Source organism: Zonotrichia leucophrys, chromosome 3 (assembly GCF_028769735.1).
Source record: "Zonotrichia leucophrys gambelii isolate GWCS_2022_RI chromosome 3, RI_Zleu_2.0, whole genome shotgun sequence".
NCBI classification, from domain to species: domain Eukaryota; kingdom Metazoa; phylum Chordata; class Aves; order Passeriformes; family Passerellidae; genus Zonotrichia; species Zonotrichia leucophrys.
In genome coordinates this window covers 8,456,950-8,483,163 of record NC_088172.1, presented here as the reverse complement: position 1 = coordinate 8,483,163, position 26,214 = coordinate 8,456,950, and the positions used below count along the sequence as shown (strand labels likewise).

Genomic DNA, 26,214 nt, shown 5'->3' with positions numbered 1-26,214 from the left:
CATGAAATAAGACTGTACTTTCTTTCAAACCTTTCTGGCAACACTTGTTATGAAGTAGGTGCTTATACATGAAAGTTTTTATGCCAGGAAGAGACCTTAGAAAAACTATTGCATGCTATGAAATAAAGTGAATCATCAAGATTACAGATGAAAAAAGTTTACAAAATCATTCAATTCTTCACATTGCTGCTGCACAATGATCCTTAACATAGAATTTGTAATGATATTTTTTGCTTTGATTTCAAAGTTGCTTGATCAGAAAGCGCAGCATTTTTCACATGAAGCTGTTGCTCTGCTTGCCAAAAAGACTGCCTGATGCGTAGCTTAAAATTCCAATTCTCTATTTCTTGCTCCAAGTCATAATTCACTTATGCAATTTGTAAATCATGTTTTTCTTCTGCCTAACATCCTAACTTGTATTGGGATAGAATTCTTTCTGAACAAGTCCATCTAATCACCTGTAGAAAGGTTATTCAGTAGACTGACACAGAGGATACTTTGAGCATTCATATAGCAAATAGTACAGAATTGTATGTAGCTGTAGTTAGTGGACTCAATATTATAGGGAAACAGAGGTCAATATATTTGTATTATGTTGTCTGTTTTGCAAAATCTTAATACTGAGACTTCTGTAGGCAGTCACATCCGTGACATTTGTGTTGGGTATTAATCCAGGATGAAGGCTGAGGCCACCTAAAGTCAGAGGTGTTGGAGGAGCAGAGGTTATGCAGATGGGTCTCCAGGACCTGCTGTTGTTACTGCCCTTTGCGAAAGCAGTATCTGGAAACAGTGAGCGACAGGGAACATTATTAGGGGTCCTTCCCAATAGTTTTTCCTTACATTTATAGCTCATCCATAGACTAGTAGTTTTTTCTCTTATAGTTGTGAAATGCTAAATATATTTTAATACCCCAGTAATTCTTCTGTGGTTTTAAGACTCTTAGTGTATTAAGATATTTTTCTAATAAAGATATTCCCAAGCATATCTAGTAATTTTTTACCATTGAAGGTAGGATTGTTTACTTCATTTTTTCATGGAACCCTTTACAATATTAGTTAAACTTCAAGTGTTTTTTACATTACGTGTAGCAATTTATTCCTAAATTACCTAGCTGAAAAAAGCAGCAATTCTAAAATTGTCACAAGCTGGGAGCTTCCTTTTATATAGAAAAAGAATTCAGAAGTATTTTACAGTATTTTCAACATTAGGAAGAAGAAAAAAAATCACTGAAGGCCATTCTTTGCTTTTTCACTCTGGAAAAAAGCCCCTGATCTTCTTATTATCAGAAGAGAAAGACTGGATAATACACAAGAAAATATATGTTTAATGGGTATTTCCCCCAAAATAAGAATTGATTGGATCAATGTTGACCCAGAACCAGGGTCTGGTTGAGATAGAAAAAATCTTCTTCATAGAAGTTACAGTGCTGTGTTTTAGATTTGTGACCAAAGCCATGTTGCTAACTCAGGAATGTTTTGGCTGCTGCTGAGCAGTGCTTGCACAGCATCATGGCCATCTCTGTTTCTCATTTTGCCCTGACAGTGAGTAGGCTGGAGTGGAAAAACACCTTGGAGTGTACAGAGCTGGGACAGTTGACCCCAAAGGACCAAGGAGATATTCTATTCCATATTTAATAATATATTCAGCCATAAAATCCTTGAAAGAATTTTTTAAATTTGCTGTTGCTAGAGACCATATGGCCATTAGGAGGAGGTGGAGTGCCTTTGCATTACATGGTGTATTTTTTTTTTTTTTGGTAATCCACTAATTTGTCCTTATCATGACTCACCAGTTTTCTCACATTTTCCTTTCCAATTCTCTATGTAAATCAAATTTCAAGATATACCTACCATTTTCTACTTTCATTATTTTCTTTAGAAAATCAAGAGAACAGTGCAGAAAAGTTTTAAGTTTCCTCATTTGTAATTATCATACTTTTGGATTAACTTGTCATGCATGTTGGAAGTTGTAACATGCTAACCTTAATACACATGTTTCATGCAGAAAAAAGTCTGAAATTTATGTAAATAAAAATGCTGCTGGAAAAGTGCATAGTAGCTCATTCCTCTAGTGGACTTGTAATTGTTCAGACATTGTGTATTCAAGGTGTGCACCATTCTGTAATACTGACTGTGCATTCTGTAGTACACCAGAATCTGTACCTTCTATTTGTTCAAAATGCTCCCAGAAGCACAGTAAGATTTAAAATTTTAAACCTAATCTTTATTATCTGTTAGAAATTGGATGTAAAGGTATTAGGAGAAAATAAAGCTCTGCAATTTCTACTTCAGTGAGATTTCATTATATTATTCTTATAGAAGTAAGCATTTAGCGAATTTTTGCACTGAAAGACTCAAATTATAAAAGATGGGTAAATTAAGATGTAAAACAAGATACAATGATTTTAAAAAAATCTTGAAATAGATAAACATTTTAATTACAGTTTTTAAATAAAAATAATTAAATGAAGAAGGAAGAAGAAAATTCACACAATGACACTGAAAACCACTCATTATACATCAGCTCATACTATGTATATATACCTGTGCCCAAGTGTAGGAGAAGGAAAATGTGGAATCCAAAAGTATTCTCCAAAAACAGGAAGGAAGAAAGGACAAATGAGAAGAGCAGCAAACTTTGAAAATCTCATTAAAAAGTCTCTTATAAAACTTTGCTGTTAAGGCAGCCTGTGATGAAGAAAGAGAAAGCAATCATGGTGAAGGGACTACATGGAAAATTTCTTGATATTGTAAAAAGATACTTTATTACGTGCAATAGCTTCATAAAGAAAGTTTCTTTTTTTATAATTCCAATTTTTTACCTGTTTTCCAATTTTTCAGTATAGTGCTTCATGTCAGTGGTAAAAGAAATTTTCTTGCAATAGAACAAGAAAAAATTGTCAACTTCCTCTCCTTTTTAAAAAAACGTGCTGTCATTTATGAGGCTAAAAATACAGGGAAGAAAATTGATTAATAGCTCATTTGTAATGTCAATTCAATCCACCAACCCTAGAAGATGACTTAAAAATTTGACATTTTTCTAATAAAAACAACACTATTTATTTCAAAGTGTCTAATAAGACATTGAGTTACTGCTACCAAAAGCAGACACAAAAGAATGATGTCTTAAGGAACACTGTAATAACCCATTACAAATCCCCCAGGTCAGGAAATATCTCTATGACAGCCTTTAGCTTGAGTCTATTCATTTCTAAAAGTACTGTAATGGCACTAGCAGGACGGAAAAGAATGATTATGATACTAACCAGCTATTTTAAAGACTTGTTAAAACCATCATAGCTGTATTTCACAATTCACCAGAATTACATTCTTTATAAAAGATTTAATTTACTAATTGTGACTAATGTTAATTTTCTGCTTCTTATTTTTTGTATCTCTTTTTTTTTTCTTTTTTTCTGATACATTATTGGAATATGTTCCCATGGTTAAGCGCCTCTTGGTTATAGAATGAACCCATTCACTTCATTTTTAATAAGAAATTAATAAGATTTACAATGATGTAATCTCTGGATCTTCTCTACCTTTTTCTATTTCTAACATTAGAAATGCAAAAAAATTTGGTTTCAGACATCACATTCCAGAAAACTGCTAAAAGTTTGGTCAATAGGCTTAAAATCATACATTTTGTGGAGAACTTAATGTGATAATCAAACTATTGTCTTTTTCTGATGTTAGTATGCTACACCTACTAAACATAATTTGTCTACGTTTGATTTTTGTGTCTACAACTTGTTTATTCCAAAACTTCTCTTTCTGAAAAGTAGATAATTAATAGGTTATTTGTCCACTTCATGTCTAAATACATTTAAATTTCTAATAAAGGATCAAAAGGTTTTCAAATTATGGTCTGCTATGTTGTTTGGCCATCTCTGATTTTAAAAAACATAATAATTCCAGAAGTGTATTTTTATAGCCAAAACTGAAACACTTCTTATTCTACTGCTATTTCTAAAGAAATATTAACAGTCTTTATTTTGGATATGATTCATTCTTTTTCTTTGAAACTTCCACTCATTTAATTCTTTATCTACGTTTTTGTTCTGTCTTTATGCTTTTCTACCCTTCTCTAAAATAACTTCCTTCTTTGACAACTCACTTTCCAAGTAATCTTCTGGTCCTACAATGTACTGAGAAATAATTAGTATTTGTTCAGTTTTCATAATCTGTGTCTCTACTTGCATTAATAAGGAGTAAAAATATTATATAAAATTCTCAACAAGTAGGAGAATTGTCTTACCAGACCTTCAGCAAAGTCCACTGCTGTTGCTTTATGTGGTTTAATCACCTTTTTTTTCCCTTTACTTACCTGTTACTAAAATGGATCCCTTTTTTACCCCTTCAGGTTTCTAGTACCATATGGTGTTCTAATCAGATGAAAAATGAAGGATCATATTTGGATTTCATATTATCTTTAAAATTTACAAAAGACAGACTAGAAAACACATGATAGATGACAGGGAAAGTCTGTGTACTCTGCCTCTGTCCAACAGATTGCTTATCCGAAAATTCTAAGTAGTAGCTCAACCCAAAAATTTTGCTTGCTACTGCCTGCCAATCTTAATTCCATGAATGACATGAATAGCAAGCCAATGTATGTTTGTTTTTATTTTCATATTTGTCTTCTTAAATTTTACTTAAAAATCTTTTACGATCCTGAACAAATACATACCTAAATTTATGTGGCACTTGAAGCCATTCTCTTTTTAATAAAGTCATTTAACTTACTTTCTGTAACAAATGAATTCATCTCTAAAATAGGAATATTGAATGAAGAGCTCTTTATTTAATCCACTGTCATATTACACAATGGGGGGTCAGCTCATCCTCTTATCTCCTTATTCTCAACCTACAAAATCTGAAAGCATGCAGTACCTCCGAGATATAACTGAGGAAGAGCAGCATTGCCCACTGCTTGGGCTGATTTTATTGGGAACTTTGTATTTCACTGATCTTTTTTTCAGAGATGTTAAGCTGAAAATCTGTGTAATTCAGAAGTTAGGTAATTCATATTAATGATTCCTTTTGTTGTTTATACATTTGTCATTGCTTTTTTTGTTGGGTTTTTTTCCCTTCTGATCTGCTAGCAGCAATACTTTCACCCCAATTCTAACTGGCATAAACTATTTCAATTAAGCAATTTCTTACTCTCATTTTTCATTATCCATAAGGGAATTGTAAATACCACAGGATTTGCATATTAATTACAGGAAGATGTTATACAGGAGAGGGTAATAAATTGCCCATGCCTAATAACAATCAAATTATGTTATATAATACGTATCACCTTCTCAACAGATCTTGATATCATCGCAAAAGAACCAGCAAACACTGAAAACTTCACAGTCATCATGGAAAAATGAAAATTGATAACAGATATTATTTCATAAATTTTTCATATTTTTTTCTGCTCTTGCAGTTATTTTATTCTGCAGGTGTAAAGCAGCATTAGGTGCTGCTTTAAGGCATCATACCACAAAATTATAAGATAGCCTAACACATTTCAAGCCAGTAATCACAGTCAGAATAAAAACTTATTCTGTGTTTTATTAGTGTAAATAAGAGAGATTCTGAAGCTTCCTGCTGTGGTACAGTAATCAAACTTCTGCTGTAATAGCTGTAAGTCTTCTGGTGAATTACTGTAAAATGTGTAGAGTAGGTCTCTGTTTTTCCTTAATCCTTTTTCTCTAGTTCTAATCTATCTTTTAGTGGAACTGATAAAAATATTCTTACAGTATTGGAAGATGTATCTAGCCATTGTTTTCCTTTTGCATTGGTTAAAGGGTGTTTTATTTTTAAGAAAAACACTGTAGAGAGACAGTTCTCTTACATCTTCTCATTTGAGTGTATGACTTAAGGTCCAGCTTGTCCAAAAAGCAGTAGAAATGGTCATTGAAGTCAAGTAGCTAAAAGAGACATGGTGCACTCACTAGCCCTTGTTGGGAGAAAGAAATTCTAGATGGGGAAGAATGAAGAGAGAAAAAGTTACAGAAAGGTCAGATTTGCTCCTTTTGAAAGAACTTTGATCAGAACTTCTGTTCTGCTGATTTGTGCTATATTCAAGAATAGATGAAGAACATTTGAAAAGCAACTGAGCAGATCAAGTGACCTCATATGACTCCTCATATAGCTTCTCTTCAAGACCCTTTGTTTTGCGGAGAAAAGAAGAAACCTCACAACTTTATAAAAGTTGTAAAGCTCGGTATGTTTATTTACGGTGCCGGACGCATACGGAGAAAACTCTCCTCAAAAGGCATGCGTACCCCTGAAGATCTCAGGTCTCCTTTTATCCCCCTTCCAAATGCACAATAGGTTCATACATATTCATTCCGCGCGACATTTATCGCCAGTTCTTCTTTATCAAAGGAATTCCTGGGTGGGGGGCAAATTAACCTCGTGGTCTTTTCTGTTTTTCTTTCTCTGTCTCCTTGCTGTCTTGGCATGTGAGTTTTTCCTTCAGCTTTGGCCTCACAGACTTTTCACCGCTGCTAGACACTTCACCTAATTCAGAATGGATCTCTACTCTGTCTCACCTTCACCATCTTTGTTGCCCTCCTTTGGACACTCTTTAATGTCTTTCTTATATTGAGTCACCCAAAACTGCGCACGGAACTTGAGGTGAGGCTGCTCCAGTGCAGAGCAGAGCAGGACAATCCCCTTCCTTGCCCAGCTGGTGATGCTGTGCCTGATGCCCCCAGGACAGGGTTGGCTCTCCTGGCTCCAGGGCACTGCTGGCTCATGTTCTGTGAGTGCTGCTTCCAGTGCTACTTCCAGTGCTTCATTCTCCATCTGTACATTCATCCAGGGTTGCTCTGACCCAGATGCAGAATCCACCACTTTCCCTGGCTGAATTTCATAAGGTTGGTGATTGCCCAGTATCCTAATTTTTCTGTTTGTCTGCAGGGACTCACTGCCTTTGAGGGAGTCAACAGTTCCTTCCAGTTTAGTATTATTGGCAGACTTAGTATTCCTTTAATTCTTGTGTCCAAGTAATTTATGAAGACGTTGAAGAGCACAGGGCTGAGGATGGAGCCCTGTGGAATCCCATCAGTGACAGGTCACCAGTCTGATGTCACCCCACTCACTATAAGCTATTGCATCCAACCCCTGAGCCAGTGGCTCACCCACCACATGATGTGCTTATCCAGCTGTGTGCTGGACATTTTGTCCAGAAGGGTTCTGTGAGAAACTGTATCAAAAGCTTTGCAGAAATCCAGAAATATTACATCAATTGACTTCCCTTGATCAACAGAGGATTACTTTGTCCTAAAACAAAACAATGTTTAAGCAGGACTTTCCCCTCATGAAGCCGTGACCAACACTGTGCTGTTTTTCAGGTGTTTTTCTATAACTCCTGGAATAATCTTCATGATTTTATCTGTCACAAAAGAACCTAGAGTGTTCAAATGAAAATGCATACTGTAAAATCTGGGGTTTTTTTGCTACAGCTTCAACTGTGGTATTTAGAAAGGATTCAGAGTAATTTTAGTGCTGTAGTTGTGGTTGGGCCCAAGTTATAGAAAGGTAGAAAAGGGCAGAAGTGAAATATAGAACTGTCAGGTCTAACTTGAATTATTGAAAAAATACTGGAAAAAATGTGAAGTTGAACTATATATAAGCATCTGAAGCCAACAAAAATCTGACAACGCCTAGGTAACATGATCCCTCATGGCCCTCCATGGGCTGCAGGGGCACAGCTGCCTCACCAGGGGCCGCACCAGGGGCTGCAGGGGAATCTCAGCTCTGGCACCTGGAGCATCTCCTGCCCCCCCTTCTGCTCTCACCTTGGAGTCTGCAGAGCTGTTCCTCTTGTTCTTACCCCCTTTTTCCCTGGCCAAAATTACCTCTGTGCAATCAGTTTTTCCCTCCTTAAATATGGCCACATAAGGATTACTGCCATTTGCTGATGGTTTTGGCCTTGGCCAGCAGGGGGTTTGTCCTAGAGGCAGCTGGCATTGTCTCTGTCAGACATGGGGGAAGTTTTTGGCAACTTCTCAGAGATGCCAACCCTGTAAGCCCCTACCCTGCTACCAAAACTAGGCCAAGCAAACCCAGTTCACATGCCAAGGTGATGATTTTCCCTCTTTATTACTCTTTATTTTGTTCAAAACAGCTAGTATTAATTGCATATTTCTTAAATTTTTTACATTTTGTGTAATTTTTTCAGTAAGTACAATTTTTATATTTGAAATTCTAGAGGACCCAAGCACAAGCAGAATTTCACTATGATAGGTGTTGAATGACAAACAACCACTCTATCCCAAAATCAAATGAATGAAATGGTTTTATATACAATTATTATCACATTCAGTACATATAAGGATAAATTGGCAACCCATTATGTATGAATCCTAATGACAATGAAAATATTGTCCAGGTTTTAGATGAATTTATTAAATTCTGACATTTCTCTTTCCCTTCCTTCCCTCCTTCCTTCCTTCCTTCCTTCCTTCCTTCCTTCCTTCCTTCCTTCCTTCCTTCCTTCCTTCCTTCCTTCCTTCCTTCCTTCCTTCCTTCCTTCCTTCCTTCCTTCCTTCCTTCCTTCCGCCACTTCCTTCCTTCCTTCCTTCCTTCCTTCCTTTTTGTTTAAGCTTTTCTTAGATCTAATTTTAACAGGAACCATAAAATTTTTTCCCCAGAAGTACTATTTGTTCAATAAGAGTGAATGAATGCACATCAAATCCTGCTGGCTCTGACAATAACCCTTAATGTGAGGTTTCAGTTAATAGTTTCAGATGTACCTGCCATCCAGAATATAAGGAGCCATGTAGTGAAATTGCCATAAATCACTGTGTGGCTGGACTATGTCAGAATGGATCACAATTCAGTGATCTCCCTGGAGAATTTAAGTGTCACAGCCTGACTAGTAAAAATCACTTTTGTCATGAGGCATTTCAGTTTGTCAAAAAGAAATGTCTCAAGAATGCAAATGTGGCATTAAAAAAATAATCAGATATTCTGTTGTGAAATTTTCATTATCTAAACTTATGAAGTATTTTTTGTATATCTGTAAGAAAAAAAAGAAATCAAAATGTGGTCATTTCTTTTTGTAGGAAATGTTAAGTATTGTTAATCTATCCAACTGAATCTGTTTTGAAGAGAAACCTTATACATAACCAGATGTATAATATTAAAATTGAGCCCTGAAACCACTACCCTTTGTTCTTTAACTTAGTATAGTGACTTTTTTAAGTAGATCAGATTGCTCAAAGCCCAAAAATCCATGCTGTAATACTTCAATAATTAATTTAAAACACAGAAGTAAAAGGACACATAGATTAAGACCTTTATTTCAAATCTATATAGTTATGAATAATAATTTTTATTTCATCAAGGAAAAAAATCTGTTCACTTTTCTATGTTTCTTATCTTTATTTTGATGAAAGTTACACATGCAACAGCTATAGCTATATCTGTGCATAGCTGATACCATCATTGATCAACATTTTCATTTTATTTCTTTATATTAATTTTTTATATTAGGTTTATGTAGTACTTCATTATGCAGATGTTAAGAGCTATTTACAAAGGCAAAGTGAGAGACTTAAATTTTGAATGACAACCAACAAGGAGGAAATCTTCAGCTGTGCAAGAATGTTGCACAGCTGGTGTTTAGGATGGAATTGAAACATAGCTTAAAGTCACCCTTCTGCATCTACTGATTTAGAAATGAAAATGACTGCATGTGTAGGGCAGCTTTAATATGCATTGCCTTGTATTTCTGCCTCAAAGGGTTGTTCAACAAGCCAGAATTTGAAAAGTGCAGCATGTTCCAGCAATTTACCCTGATGGTCAGAAGCTGCTGTTGTCCCTCATGTTACAAGATGTTCAAAAGTTAAAAATTCTTTCAGATCAGGAGGTCTTTAGTCATGCCTTAAGAACATGGATTCCATTTCCTCTTAAAGACTAGGTCCACGCAGAACTGAACTTATGAAATTTTGTAATTATTTATTGTAGTCAACTGCGCTTAATAAACACTATTAAAACTAGGTTATGTTTAGTTTTGAAAGCTATCATGGCATACAGTAGGAATGCAGATTTATTTGAACATCTTTGACCAGAGTCTTCCTTGTTGTCTATAAATTTGACTAATACAATGTCAGATATGAGGAACCTCAACGCTGCACTGGAATCTGTCATGGCAATACCTATGCTGCTGAAGCATGGCATTGCTTAATAAATATATTTTTAAATTAAATGTGAAGTTCAGATCTTGAGCCAGACTTAGCATCTAAGTTTTTAAGACACTAGAATTCATTATATTTAACTCACTTAACCAAATCTCTGGTTTAAGTCTTTAGTGGCTTTTCATGCCACACTTGTTAAATTATAATAATTGTACTAGTCTGTTTTGATCTTTGTTGCACTAAAAATATTTAGAAAATTTTAAGTGCTCAGCTAATAGGAGACCAGAACACTGTACTTCTTATGCTTTAGCTCACTAAGTTTTTATGACCAAACCAAAATGTCTAAAATTTGAAACTTTGTGTTTATATTCAGCATTTGGATACTAACTCCACACATATGGACTGATTTTTCAACTGCTTTATATCACATAGTTAAATATATTAATGTGGTTTGAAAAAGAACCAGTCTAACAAAGAATATTTTCTTGCAACTATTTATTGTGTAATTCAAAACCAAAAGTTCTGTCATCAATGAAATTTATTTTTTCCTTGATGCCCATTGTATTTTGAAGGGTGTTTATTATAATTTGAAGTACAGCTTTACCATTGACTTTATAATTATGACTTTGTTCCATTTAGAGTGGTTTTGTATATGAAACTGAAACTTTCAAGTAAATTTGAATATTTTATGCTATTCTAAATAAGATTTTAAACATAAGAACAGCACACATTTAATTGGTCTATCACTTGTATGTTTTCTCAGATTAATAAATTTCCTAAGTCTTCTGTTACTCTGTTTTTCAACAGGTTTTACTGGCAAGTTGTGTGAAGCTAATGTTGCTGCCTGCCTATCACAACCATGTGGGGCCTCCAGCATCTGTAAAGACATTGTGGGTGGCTATCTCTGCTTCTGTGCACCTGGATTTATAGGTAAGTTCATAGAAGTGCTGTTTAACATGTTTCAGACAGGCCTAAACCAGAGAATAGAAGTTTGTTCAAAAGTAGCAATAGATAATTTAGCGCTGTGCCTCTGATTCAGGCAGAAACAATTTTTGTTTCCTCGCACACAAAAGTACTTGGCTGAGTAAAAGTATTCAGCTGTAAAAACTACTGACTACAAGGGACTATTTCCACTCCAATTACTCTTTATACTATTTTAGACATGATGTCTGTCTTACACTGATGTGATTTAAACTCCCAGCCATATCCAAGTTGGCCTTAATTTAACTTCTTTGTGCTCTCTGTAATAGTAAGGCTGCACTAACAGGGTCTCAACTGCCAAAAATACATCCAAAATCTTGGGTAGGTTTAGGTACTCATGTTTGCATCTACCCTGCAGGCCATTGTCATTACACTGACTAGATTAAAATTATTTTGTCTATGTCAGCATACTGACATGGTATTTTCAGACGCCAGTGTAAAAGAAAAAAAATTTTTTTTTCTAGATTATTTTTTTTAGATATTTTTTCTAAAAAATTTCTAGATACATATACAGATATTTTTGATCAACTATATGGTGAAATAATCAAGGGCAGTAGGAATTCCCTGAGGGGCATATCACTGTGCTACCCAGATCCATCCTGTCTAGCTCCAGGGACATTGAAAGGGCTCCAAAAGCAGGAACAGGATGACACTAAAATCTCCCTCAATAGTCAAGGAGGACACAGACAACCAGAGGAACTGAGACCTTGAGAAGACTGCATACCTCTTAATTTGCTTTTCTGATCTTTAAAACAAAGCCACAAATTAATAAATTAATGAAAAAATATAATAGAGAAAGATCGTATTATTTTAATTTTTTTCCTTGGAAACCATCTTTACATTTGCAGTCTTTTATGAAAACTCAAGGCTTTCTTGCCCTTAAATATGAAAATATGCAAGTCTTTGATAACATCTGTAAGGACTCTATAAAATCTTTGTTGAACATTATATTCATTCTGCTTTTTTCCTTTAATCAAAAAGAAATAAATTCCCCAAAGACAATTTATGGTTCATTGTTAAAAGCTCCCTGTACCTAAGCTCATTTATTTCATTTTGTTGTTGCTCCCTGCGCTGATGATTCACCAGTGGTGTGTTCTAGGGGAATTAATCCTCCACTTGTTTCCAGGTCATAACTGTGAGATTGAAGTGGATGAGTGTCTTAGTGACCCTTGTCACAATGGAGCTACTTGTGTTGATCACCTGGATGCCTTCAGTTGCATCTGTCAGGATGGATTTGAAGGTAAAAAAAAAATCCACAGAATGATAACTTTGTAAACCTACTCAGAGTTTTACACCATTTTTTTAACATATCAGATGAAATGCATGTATTCACATTTGGGTGTCATATGAAGTCATAAACATGTCACTTAGAAGAGGCATATCTTGACCAAATTACCCATTTTGTTTTCATGATAGCACAGAACTAGGTGTTTTCTGCTAACTGGTGTCTTGTCTGTTGAAAATGGATCTGTGGAGTTCAGTGAATTCTGAAAATTGGAGATACTTTTTTCTGCAAGCTTTTAAAATATTTTGAAGCTTTAATATCCTCGAATTGAGAAAAAATCCAACTGTGTGGTAAAGGTTTTGGGTTTGTCATATTTGTACAATTTATATGAAAAATTTAATAGCTTTGATAAGTAGGTGCATTAATAGCTGCAGCTATGCTTTCAGCTTAGATCAGGAATTTAAAGTGTATGTATTTTCTTTTTAAAGCTTCATTTTTTAAACATCATGGATATTTAATCATTAAAATATAAATCAATCCATAATTCAAATGTCCCAGTGCAAAATAGTAATTTCTACCACTCACCTATTCAGAAGAATTATCACTTGCATTTTTATTTCTTTAAATGCTTTTAACTTCCCAAATCATGCAATCGATGCAATTTTTCAATTATTCTTCAAATGGTAAAGAATTTGGTTCACTGAAAAATATTAGCAATGAAGTATTTTTATACTTTGAGTAGTTATGTGGGTTTTTTATAGTCTACATTGGAATAAATTTTCTTCTTGCCTATAACAGATTTCATATTTTTTTGGGAGTACATCTTTTGCCTTATCATGAACATAAGAAGTATTTCCTCTCACACCACTGCAATGCTGCCTATTATACTTACTGTAATACAGTTTCTGTTCTTCTATATTTATACAAAAAGAAAATTTTCTGCTTTAAGCCTTAGTTAACTGTTTGATTACTGTACTTTTAACATTTTTGAAAAATTAGTGAATGAATTAAGCATTCAGAAGATCAACATCTGTCATAAACACCCAGATCTGAATATTAAAAGGGTGTGAAATAGATGCTGATATGTGAGTTATATTCAGTTAAAATAAATGTTGGTCCTTACCTAAAGGTGCCATGAAATAACTTCTTTCCCCATTCCTTGATTCTGTATTCATAGGTACAACTTGTGAAGCAAATATAAATGAATGTCAGTCTTCTCCATGTCTTCATAATGCATCATGTGCAGACCTAATTGGTGGCTATAAATGTCTCTGTCTACCTGGTTTTACTGGTGAGCTGTTTTCATAGCAAACCTTTTTTTTTCACATCCAGGTAGTGCACAAAGCATCCATTAAGACATTATTGACTAATTTGCTGGTTGTTTATTGTCATTTCTCTTTATCTGCCCTGGTCTAATGTTTAATTTGCATTCCAACTAACTGGAACACTGACTGCATCTGTAAACCTCATAGCAAAAGATAAATTAGTCTGCATTTAAAAAAGTCTTCAAAGCTTGGATACATAAGGAAGACTAGTTACCATTTAGCAACTCAGAAATAAGTTGGTATGTATTTGTGGTTATAAGAACAAAATGGATGTTGAAATTAGTAGTGTGGCTGTTTGTTTGGCTGATGTATGTTGGCTTGTCTTCACAAGTTGCTTGAGATTTTTATGGTGCAAATTAATTAGAAATTGGCACCTGATTTTTTAGTAAGTGTTCAAAACTTTCATCTTTTCAAAGGTGCAAGATGTGAAACAGATATAGATGAGTGTGCTTCATTTCCCTGCAAGAATGGAGCCACCTGCATTGACCAACCTGGTAATTATTTCTGCCAATGTGTGGCTCCGTTTAAAGGTAATGAACACCAAGGGAGAGGGGAAAGCAAACATAATTACCTTTATAAGGCATTTCTATCACTTGTTTAAATGTATTTCAGTGTTCCTACAGCATTAATAGTCCTTCACTTCCCCAAACAAAGCTTTCAAAGTGACCAGCCATATTTATGCCTTCAGCTGCAACTAAGGTGAAGGGATCGTTGTTTATACATCTGCTAGGTGTGTTTCTTTATTAGACAAAACTGATACTTTAAAATCAGTTTGTTAACAGAATAAAATTGCTTACGTAGGTAATAGGAGGTATGTACCCATTAGGCTGCCATCACAAAGATTGGTTGATTTTCTATGTAGTTTTCTCTCTAATTCTATTGGCATTCTCTACATTATTTTATCATTTTTAGAAAACAATTTATAGCTATCCTGGAATCCAGAAACTGTGTGATTATTTCTTATTATGCTTTTAAAAGAAATACACTTAAATTACAAAGTTATTGTGAAATTTTTCATATAAATTTTTCATATAAATAAAATTTTCAGTTAAATTTAAAATCTTACTGCTAAAATAATTTAAAGAAACAAATTTTGTGGTGCTCTTGAGCAAATATAGTTCAAGTGATAGTCTCCATTAAAAGCACCTATTGATTTGTAAATTAAATATAAACACATTTTTCCTCCAGCAGTTCAATATAATGATACTTACTTAGGATTCCAGAACAATCATTAAAAGACAATTTTCCTAGTATGTTGAGACAGCAGGACTTTTCCCCTATAGGGAAGATGGTTGAATAAAATTCATTTTTCATGAGCTCATGAACAAACATTCATGTTTGTTCTTATTATTCTAATTAATGGTCAAAATTTAGTCTGTCATTTTTGTTAGTTTTAATTTATTCTACTGAATAAAATCCAGTACAGTAACAAGTAAATGAATGCTGCATTATCAGAATTGCCTCTGTGCAGGAAGACGTAAAATAATTTTCAGTACATGGTTAGAAATACTGGTCTCTTGAGTATATCTTGCAAAAGGAACCAGATTTCCAGCAGATTTTTGTATTCATTAGATATTTAAGTAAGTAATTAAAAATTCAGAAAGTCAATGTTTCTGTAGTAACCCTTCAACAGACTAGCAGTGTCTCATATTCTTTATGGAAAAGGTAAGTCCTGCTGGCAAGGCTCATAAAATGTAACTGAGATCCTCTGAGAACATTATAGGAGGAAGTAGTTAATGGCCTGCTGTGCCACTGAGACACTCACAAGTCTGTAAGGCCAGATGGGATCCACCTGAGGGCACTGAGGAACTGCCAGAAGAGCTCAGCAAGACACTGTCCATCATTTGTCATCAGCTCTGGCTAACTGGGAAGGTCAAAAATGACTGAAGGTTGACCAGTGTGATGCTCATTCTCAGATGGGTTGGAAGGAAGTTTTGGGGAACTGCACTTGTCAGCCTGGCCTTGATACCTGGCAAGGTCATGGAACAGATTATCTCGAGTGTGATCACATGACACACACAGGACAACCAGGGGATCAGGCCCAGATGTGTGGGTTTAGGATAGACAGGTCCTGCCTGACCCACCTGGTGAGTGACAGCAGGGCTGTGGATGTTTTCCACCTGTACTTCATCAAAGCCTTTGATACTGTCCCTAAAAGCACACTTGTGGAGAAGCTGGTAATCCATGGCTAAGACAGGGGCACTCTTCACTGGGTTAAGAGCTGGCTAGATGGCCAGGCTCAGAGAATGGTGATGTATGGAGCCATATCTGCGTGATGGCCAGTCACTAGTGCGGCTGCCAGGACACAATATTGGGTCCGGTCCTGCTTAGTATCTTTGCCAATGATCTTTGTGAAGGGCCCAAGGGCACCCTCAACCACTTTGCAGATGACACCAAATTGGGTGGGATTGTTGATCTGTTGGAAGTTAGAAAGGCTAACTTCCAGAGGGATCAGGACAGGCTGGTTCAGTATGCCAAGGTCAGCATTATGAAGTTCAATAAGACAAAGTGAAGGGTCCTACACAGAAACCCTATTCATCTCTACAGGCTGTGGGCAGAGTGGTTGGAAAGCTGCCCAGCAGAAAAGAACCTGGGGTAGACAGAGTTTGAACATGAGCCTCTGTGTACCCAGGTGGCTAAGAAGGGCAGTGAAATCCTGGCCTGTATCAGCAATAGTGTGTCCAGCAGGACCAGGACAGGGTCCCTCTGTACTTGGCACTGGTGAGGCCACACCACAAATCCCGTGTCCAGTTCTGGGCCCCTCACTGCAAGAAAGACATTGAGGGGCTGGAGCATGTGCACATGAGGACAACAGAGCAGGTGAAGGTTCTGGAGTGTAAGTCATACCAGGAGTGGCTAAGGGAGCTGAGGTTGCTTAGCTTATAGAGGAGGAGGCTCAGGGGTGTTCATATCACTCTCTACAACTTCCTGAAAGGAGATTGTACCAAGGTGGGGGTTGGCGTCTTCTCCCAAGCAGGCATCAACAGGACAAGAGATGAAGCAGGGAAGGTTCAGGTTTAACACCAGAAGAATTTCTTCACTAAAAGGGTGATTAAGCATTGGATAGGCTGTTCAGGGAAGCACCAATATTGCCATCCCAGGAGGTGTTCAACAAAATACTGGCAATGGCACTTGGTGCTGTGGTTTAATTGACAGGGTGGTGATTGGTCAGAGGTTGGACTCAATGACATTGGAGGTCATTTAGGTCAAACCTAAATTATTCTATGACTCCATTCTATGATAATATTTTTGGTACAGGATGTCTGAGGCTGTTTACTTCTTTTACAGCTTTATTCAACACCTTCCAACATCGAATTCTTATACTGATTTTGTCTGGATTTATATGGGTATAAATAAAAGTAGATTAGGTTTATATGAAAACGCTACCTCTGTCTCACACCATCTGTTTATTTAGTGTTAAACTGCTGTAAATGTAGCCTTTAACAGATTCACAGTAAGCCAACATAATGTCTAGTTAAACTTTGTTTTCTAATTGTCTGAATATATTCAGGGCATTTTAATGAACAGCTTTGTGTGCACTAATTACAGATTACAGAAGCATTTAGTTAAGAAAGTACATGCATGATGTTAATGGCAAAAATTATATAGGAGCACCTGTTTTGGTTTTGAGAATTTTCACAGATTTTCTTGCTTCTGATATTCTTAGTGGAAAACAATAAATGCTGTGTTATGAATGCTGTCATTTACCTGGAAAGCAATCTGAAGATATATTTCCATAGAATATTGCAATGATTTGATTGTCCCATCACAAAATCTGACTTGAAGGGCACGCACTATTATTAGGAGCATAAATCAAGAACATGTACCAGTTGATCAGGAGATGTACAGCAGATGCCCACTATATAGAATGGGGAAATAAGGAATGATGATTCAGAGCATGATTTGGGCATTCAGGTGCATTCATACAAAAGACAGTCTGTCAGATTAAGCTAGAAATTTATTCTATATATAGAAACTGGTTTACATACAATTATCTTGCTTTTGGTTTTATTTCCTTGACTATTTTTATTTGTTTATTTTAACAAGAAGACTAAAGGAGATTATGACCAGAAAGTTTTGATTTTTTTTCTTTTTTCTTCCCCTTAATTTCCTCATGATTTTAAGCAAATTTTTTCTTTCTTGCCATTTCAAGTCTTCTGAGAGCAAGATAGCTGCTATTCATTTTTTCCATGGGCAAACTTTATAATATCCTGAATTGATACTTTTATATTTTAAAAACTTTTATAAAAGTTTTATATAAATATGAAAATTAATCAGAAATTCAATTAAGGTGTACTCATAGTTTCTGTTATTTTTCTTGGGAGAAGCAGAGGGTCTCTTTGTTTGGTGTTTTCAAAGCACAGATTTGTCTACTTAGAAAAAATGTTTTTACTCATTCCATTGGATTGCATAGAATAATGGAAGTCATCAAAAGCTTCTAAGAAAACTGATACTTGAGCAGTGATATATAGCTAAATTTTTCCTCACATGTCTGTAGTCCAGGTTGTGAGACTTAACTCTACATGTCTGATATGTGAATGAAGTTCTACTTCTCCTGTGGGCACCAACTCTTTTTTTAGAAAATCCAATTTTCAAAATGTGAATAGAGAGCACTGGAGAATTGTATCTTCTGATGCTGCTGGTGTAACCCTAACAAAACTAATGCATTCCTCTCTACCAGTGTTCCCCTGAGAAGAGATTTCCTCCTATGCAGTGTAGATCATGGTCTTTCTATAAATTCTAGTATTTCATTGGAATTTTTGCCACTGAAATTACTACCTTTGAGTTTCCAAATGTTCAGACTAACAGCTTGAGAGTACTAGCAGTCCACCTATGTGTATTTCAAGAGAAAACTGAAGGAACCTATAAGACTTTCAGATATGAAATAACAACTTTGTCAACGTCTAATAATGTTCTAATTACTAAGTATGATAGCTGAAGTATTTTCATCCTATTTCAGCCAAGTTCCTTGTCCTCGTGGAGTTGAAAATTGATTTTCTCTTTTCCAAAATTATTAAGTTTACCTGTAGTCCTGATATGGTACAAAATAATGAGCTTAATATTCTCTGTACTTTTACATCATAATTCATTTGACTTTGATTTGGAGAAGCTCAAGATTTGATTAAGAGAATAAAATTTATACCACAGTAAGTTATTAATCTGGTAAGAGAAAGAGATTCCTGTGTAATACCACAGAAATCCTAAAAGTTATTGAGCCCCTCTGAGCCTGTACTGTGACTAAGGTAAACAGAGAAAAAAATATAGCATCTAGGTTTGTATAATATGCTTTTGCCATTTATAATAGTTATCTATGCCAGAAGTACTGTATGTGCTTGTGAATATGTTTTAATTAATCAAACATGACAATCCACTTATAAAAGTCCAGTTCTTTGTTTCTGTTGGCTTTCAGCACTGTTCTGCCACTAAGCTGTTTAGTACAAGTCATTATCACACCTCATGCTTTAAAGCTGAAATGGCTGTGCTGCCCCTTACATGCACTGCAATGGGATGTTCTTTACTTATAAGACTTATCCTTAATATGTCTGGTACAGTTGCTTCTGCCTGGTTGTAATAAATTAGTACCTGAAAATGCATATTACAGAAATTACTCCACTTCCACGTGTTTTTTATCATAAATGAGGTTCAACAGTGATAGTCGTGTATATCAGAAATTTTGTATCAGTGGACATCAGAAGCAGAGGAGAGAGGGTTGAGAGGAGAGAAGCTGTTGCATTTGCTGCTGACAAGCAACTGGAACTGGGAGAAGGAAGGAAGATAAACTTGATTTGGATGCTAGACAAAATATTTTAATATTGTTAATATTATTGAGCGTTTGATTGCATTAGAGTGTCCTAGCTGGGAAGTTATTATAATAACTTTTCTATTATGATATTGATTCTAAAATTGAAGTCTTTCTATAACAGAATCACAGTTATTAGAGAATTGATGTTAAGTCATTGGGCAGAGAGCAGAAGGAGTGAGAAACATGATGAAGCTGTATCTCATTTAGGGGTCCTAACAACTTCACAGAAGGTAGAATGAAAGCTCCCATAGCTCTGCCAGAAAACACTGAGCTGTCCCATTAAAAATTCAAACATATTCAAAACCACTGCAATTAATAAAGCTACAGCTTTGTCTGTATTTATATCTACGCTGTTTTATTGGTGGTTTTAGTGTTTTGAAAGAACATTGAGGACACTCAAATATTCTTTTAACTGTCAAGATCATAGTAATTTATGGAACCTTATTGTTCAGAGCTTTGAAATGCCAACATTTTTAAGCCACATCAATGAAGTTACTCATAACTATTAGACAACAGTCCTTGCTGAGAATGTAGCAGAGAGAATTTTACCCTGTATCAGGCAAGCTGCTTTTCAGCATTCCTATCATGCACAAGGTGAATGATCTCACTACAGTTTCTAGACCAGCTCATTTTTACAGAAGATAAAGTAAGACTTTAAAGGCTGTTTTCTTCTTCTTTGGTATTATTGATAACTAAGAGCAGATCTTGCAGTCCAACACCAGGACTGCAAATTTTCCCCATTTTCTACACCTGTATTTAAGGCAAAGGTGAAACTAACAGCATTTCTAACGTAACAGCTCAGTCCAGTAACACATGGACTGAGCCAGTAATCTGCTCTTCCCAAAGAAAGCTCAGGAAGGAAGGAAGCATTAAAATTCTAGTTTCAATTAGAGACTGTATATTAAATATGTGATAGTCCTATGAGAGTTGGCATGATTTTTTTTCTTAAAAACAAAAGAGAAAAACCACCAGTTGTTTAGTAACTTGTTTTTAATAAATGGAGCAAAGATTTTTATTGTTTGATCCAAATTATTTACATGACTCATTTCAAAAACTGCACTGCATGTATTTTGTCTGGATGTTGCTAATAGGTATGACCTTTTAAACCAAATATACGCAATTGTAGAGGAAAATTGAAATTCAGTTCTGAGGAAATGTCTACTTATTTCTTGCAGCCTTAATGACACGTCTCCAAATGTGTTTCAATTAAGATCAAAGCAAAAATGGTAATTGACCATCAAACATGTTGCAAAAGAAAGTAAACTAGTAAGAAAGGAAACTCAGCAGAAACAAAAAGCTTAAGTCTATGAAAAAACAAGAGTAATAATGAAGATTTCATCACAGGACACTCTATTATGAGAACAGCTAATTACAAAACAGATAATAAGTAAGAAACGTAAGTGCTCATGAAGGCAAAAAGCTGGAGTAGAGATAATGGAGCAATTACTTTTCCAGTGCTCATAGGCCAAACCTCAGTCTTTCCTGTGCCAAGCCCCTTGCAAACAGGCAGGTTTGCAAGACCTCTGGCTCTTTCTAGCATAACTGTGTGTTAGACCATAAACCACTATACTCTGTTCAACATCAAGTTTCATCTTGTTTTGCCATGCTCTTGACACTGAACAGCCAAATAAAATTTTATTAAGGGGAAAAAATTAAACTGATGCATAGATACATGAAGGGCAGTCTGCATCACATAGGAGCTTTTTGAGGGAAGAGAAGCAGTGTCCATATTTGGGCTATATTACCAAGAAAACATGCATTGCCTTTGAACAATAAAGGATATGTAATGCCTGAATGGAAATCAGTATGAGCTGGGACTTGCTTTTGGCTCATTTATGAAGTCACTGCAGGATTTTGGATTTTTTTCTGATATTTCTATTCCATTTTGTGTTGTTCCTAAAAGCTGCCATCTAAATGAATACTCTCATCTGCTTCTGTCTGCAAAATGAAATAATTCAGAGAGAAAGCTTTTTTCCTAGCCATTTCTGGTATCTATTTAGGGGCCTTTGGGTATGTTAGATATCCACAAGGGTCTGGCACTTATGCCAAGGTCTGTAGGAGAGCTGTGGCCTTTCAGAACAGCACTGAGAACACAAAGGCATCTCTAAAAACCGTGCTTGCTTAACTCTGTCCATACAGATTCAGCAAGGTACTCAGCAAGGTAAGTGCTGCAGTTACAACTCTGCTCTTAGTTTGCACCTTGGGACACATCTTGATCCACAAGAAAAATTCTCTAAGCCTTTGCAGCATGAGTAATCTGGGAATACTTCATGTGCAAATCCGGTCACCTACAGTCGATAAGGGGTTTGAATTTCATCAGTCATTCTGCCAGAATGGTGTTCAAGATCTCTGTTTGGAAAGCAGATTTAAGTTATGGAGATGATAAAAGTTCCAATCATTGCAAATAGAAATCTGGCCCTTATGTTTCCAGAAAGTATGTGCAAACCACCATTTTTAAAGACTTGAAACATGGTCACCTTTTCCAGGGCTGCCCTGCAAATTATGAAGGCATTGCTGCTCCTCAAAAATCAGTTTACTGAATTCCAGAGGGGCTTTTTTGACTATTGATGCAAATGTTTTTAGCTTCATTTTTCTACATAGTGAGCCTATTTATGGCAGAGGGTCATCTGTCAATAGAAAACCTAAAAGTAATAAAATTATAATCTTGGTATCAAATGATATAAATAATATCTGTCTAATCACTCAAATTTTAAGAAAATGAAAGTGTGATCTTGGAACAAAGAAGAGTTTGACCACCAGAACGAAAGGCAGCCATTATTGCAATTCATTATTAACATCCACAAGTCCTAAGCCATAAGGAAAACATAAGTTTGATACAATTTTTCAGTAAGCTTTCCACACCTAATATTAATTTCAGTTGAATGCTATTGCAGATAAAATAAAGAATTAAAAGAAAAGCATTCCCATATATTTCAGTCTGAAATAGATTTTTATTAATTGTTTTCTGTTGTGGAATTCTTCTTTTGGTTTCTGAGAAGAGTGAAGCGTGTTTTTATGTGAAATTCACAAATGTGGATACAAATATATCTTCATTGTTTGTATATTATGAACTTGCATATTTTGAAGAAAAAATGTGTCTAAATAAATATTCAATTTCTGCTTTCTTCTATTTTTACAGAAATTTATACAGGTATGGAGCAATAATGCATACACCTCTGTGTGATCTTCATTCTAAAATTTGTGATGTGGGTCTTCTCTACTCTCTTTTAGCACTTTTGCATGCTCTGCATTATCATATATAAATAAGAAAATGTATTTTTACTTGAAAAGTGCTAAGTATTTTTTCAAATAGTCTTCCATTAAAAATAAAAAAGTATATGATTTTCAATTAGTATGGATTTCAGAGAAAATGTCTTTTCTTTGTTTATACACAGAATCTCAAAGCAATTCCTTTAATGGAAAGTAAAATTTGGATTCCAAATAAAAGAATGGATTTGCAATAAACTTGAAGTATAAGAAAACACTTGTTAAGTTTTTAAAATATTATAATACTCAGCTTAATTTCAAGTAATGTAAAAATATGCATGCTTCACCTATTTTTTCTATTTCCTACCCATTTTCAGGGTACTTTTGGGTGTTTTTTATTTACTTTTACTAGCCTTTAATCATCTCAGTTGTGAAAATGTTTTCTTATGTCCCATAGCAGATCAAGGCAAGCAGGAAGTTTTTAAAATAATGGCAAGCTTAGAGGTACATCTAAGCTTCTCAAAGTTTTGAACTTTTAGTAGAGACAATTTTATCTTTAGCATTAAGACATTTAATATTTACAGTTGCAAGGAATTCAGATTTTAGATATCGAACTTCTTGCTCATTAGTGTTCCTGGGATGTTATGGAAAGTTTATGAAAGCCTTTGGGAGCAAGAGCTACTGAGCTGTGTAAAGGTGACGAAAACAAAACCACATATTTCTCTGAAGTGATCAAATAACTTTTGAATTAAAGTTTTTGTATCCCCTCATTTCAAAAGGATTATCTTGGGAAAGCCAGTAAGTTTCATATAGACTGGGGGCAGGGATTGGGGGGTGGGCAGGAATGTCATTATATAACTTTATAGTGCCTTTGAACACTGAGTAATTTCCCATATCTAAATATATTTTTCTTTTTATTGTGAAGAATTCAATTTGTCTAATTTGTCTTGGAAAAGAGTAGTGATTAATGTCAATGTCAGAAGAGTCTTTCAGCTCTGTTGTTAAAAGTTAAAAAGGACTGAAACAATGCCATTGCAGTGATGTTGTGATCACAAAACCACATTGCTGGTGCTGCTACCTGCTTGCTAGCTCTTGAAAGTTTCTTGTCCTCATGAATGCATGTTTAACACCATTACCAGACTTCTTGTTATAATTTGGGAAACTGCCATTCAAATGACACACTTGTTTTTCTGGTAGATATTTTATTTTCACTATATTGTCATAATTGTACCATCAGTCTCAAATGAGATGCATTTTGCAGGCCATACTTTTACAGAAAAATGCTGAATTTGAAAACTATTGTCAGATTTCATTCCATAAAATGTTAGTAGCAAATGTTTTATTTATTAGATTATTTTCCTAAAGAATACCAGCATTGCAGAGATGTCGCTTTTGATTATAGGAAACTTCAGTACTACACATCATGTACATTTCATGTATGCATTTATGCTGAGCAAATAAAACAAACAAATATCAGTAGCTTCACATAAAGAAATAGAAATTTATTTCAGGCAATTTATTTTCTATGTCATTTTTATAAATTAAGCTTTTGACTTTTAGCAATAGCCCTAAAAGATGGTCTGTTTCAGCAAAATAAAATCTATTTTCAGTATCCATTTATGCTATTTAGAAATTCTATCCTAGAAGTATTATAAGCAAATACAGTAGAAAAGGAAACTCATTAATATCAGCTGAATGAAATTTCTAAACATGCAATATGCTTCCCACTCCTAAACCAAAAAAAGAGAATATTTTCCAAATTAACTATTAATTGTTTTATATGTAGTATGCTCATAGAGAAGCATACTATATGCTATTAGTATATGCTTAAATGTAGATAAATACATATAATACTTGCTGCAATATATTGTGCAACTGTAAAGGAAATTGTCCTTCAGCAGGCTGCTTAATTTAATTGTTTGTGCATATACTTTTGAGGTTTGTTCAGGTTTATTCTAATAGAGAGGCCTTTAGTTGCCCATTAAAGATGATCTATTATTGCAATCAATAAAATATAGCTAAGAATTAAACAAGCAAAAAGATTAAATCTGTCTAAAGGAAATAAGCACAGTTGTGAAGACTACCTGAACTTATTAATTAACCAATGAACTTCTGTGATGGATTATTTCACATTTCATCTATTGGACATTCTCTTTTTTTCATTAAACTGTTTAATGAACATTACCTCTTTACTCTGAATTTAAAAATTCTGATATGTCATGGAGAGAAGACAGTTTATAAACTGTTTTCCTGGCACAGCATTCCTTTCTGTCAACAATCACAGACCTGCTGCTTCACAAACTTTTCAGATCAAGTGAAAAGTTTCATGTTTAGAACAAAATAGATTTATTGAAATTAATCAGCTACAATAAAACATTTGTACAAAAATATTTGTTCAGAAATTCTTTAACAAATATTTAGAAGAGAGAGAAAATGCTGAAAACATAAAAACTGCTTTAAGATTAAGCTATTTTATTTAAAAAATTAACTTACAGCCTGTTTGCTGTTTGATTTATCCTTAATTATACATCTTTTTTACAGCTTTGAAAAAAAATGTTGATATTAGAGCAGCAGCAGCAAGTGAACTTGTTTTGCAAGTGTACAACCTCTACTGCCTACTCCTATGCAACTTACTTCTATCCACCCTTATTTTTTGTGTGAATATGCATTTTCAAAAAAAATTCTACATTAACTCATCCAATTTTATTTTCTTGTTTTCTTGCTTCTTGTATTGATTAGCATTGATAACTAATTGCTTAACAAAAATATATTCAGATAATATCAACAGCTCTGATTCTTTGAATAACAGAATAGTCTTATTACTCTCAAGACTGATAGTTAAAAAAACTAATTGATTCAGAGAAAAGAACTCAGTTAGATGGACAGAGACTTAGTAGTAGATCAGGCAGAGTGGAATGGCAACCATTTAAAGAAATGTATACACTTCATGTAGATGTCTTCTACAGATAGCTTGATCGAAACACTTCATGTAGATGTCTTCTACAGACAGCTTGATCAAAATAGTCTATGAAGTCATCTTTAGGAAACAGGAAAAAAGACTTGGGAACATTAGTTCTCCTTGGGATATTATCACACTGACTTCTGCTGAAAAGACAACATGGAAAGACACAAGTAATTCATCATATTGTCAAATTTTTTAAGCAATTGCAGGGTGAGAAAACTGTACTCTGTATTTGTGAATAAGCAAGAGGAAGCTTAGGGTGTAGAGGTAGGAAGCAACTGACAATAATGGCAGTGAGATGGTAGAGTTCATAATCTTGAGAAAAATGCAAAATTCAAGTAGCATAATAATGACTCCAAACTTCAGTGAGCTGGTTTTCATTAGCTCAGAAATCTGTTTGGCTAGCTCCCATTAGAGATTGCACTGAAGGGGAAAAGGATTTGTCTTGAGCCCACTGACTTATCTTGAAAGACCATTTCCTCAAAGCACAGTTCTTTCCAATGTGCAGGACCTCAAGCAGGTGTGGCTGAAAAACAGATAAATGGGCTCCTGAATGAGTATAAAGA

General features: G+C 34.9%; 1 protein-coding gene across 1 annotated transcript in view; it reads left to right on the top strand.

The window, feature by feature from the left end:
- EYS (eyes shut homolog) overlaps nt 1-26,214 on the top strand; it is a 704,733-nt gene that overhangs the window by 199,493 nt on the left and 479,026 nt on the right. The window contains exons 15-18 of the mRNA XM_064707313.1: nt 10,953-11,075; nt 12,253-12,366; nt 13,529-13,642; nt 14,093-14,206. Coding sequence (XP_064563383.1) covers nt 10,953-11,075; nt 12,253-12,366; nt 13,529-13,642; nt 14,093-14,206 — 465 coding nt within the window. The remainder of the gene's footprint in view (nt 1-10,952; nt 11,076-12,252; nt 12,367-13,528; nt 13,643-14,092; nt 14,207-26,214) is intronic.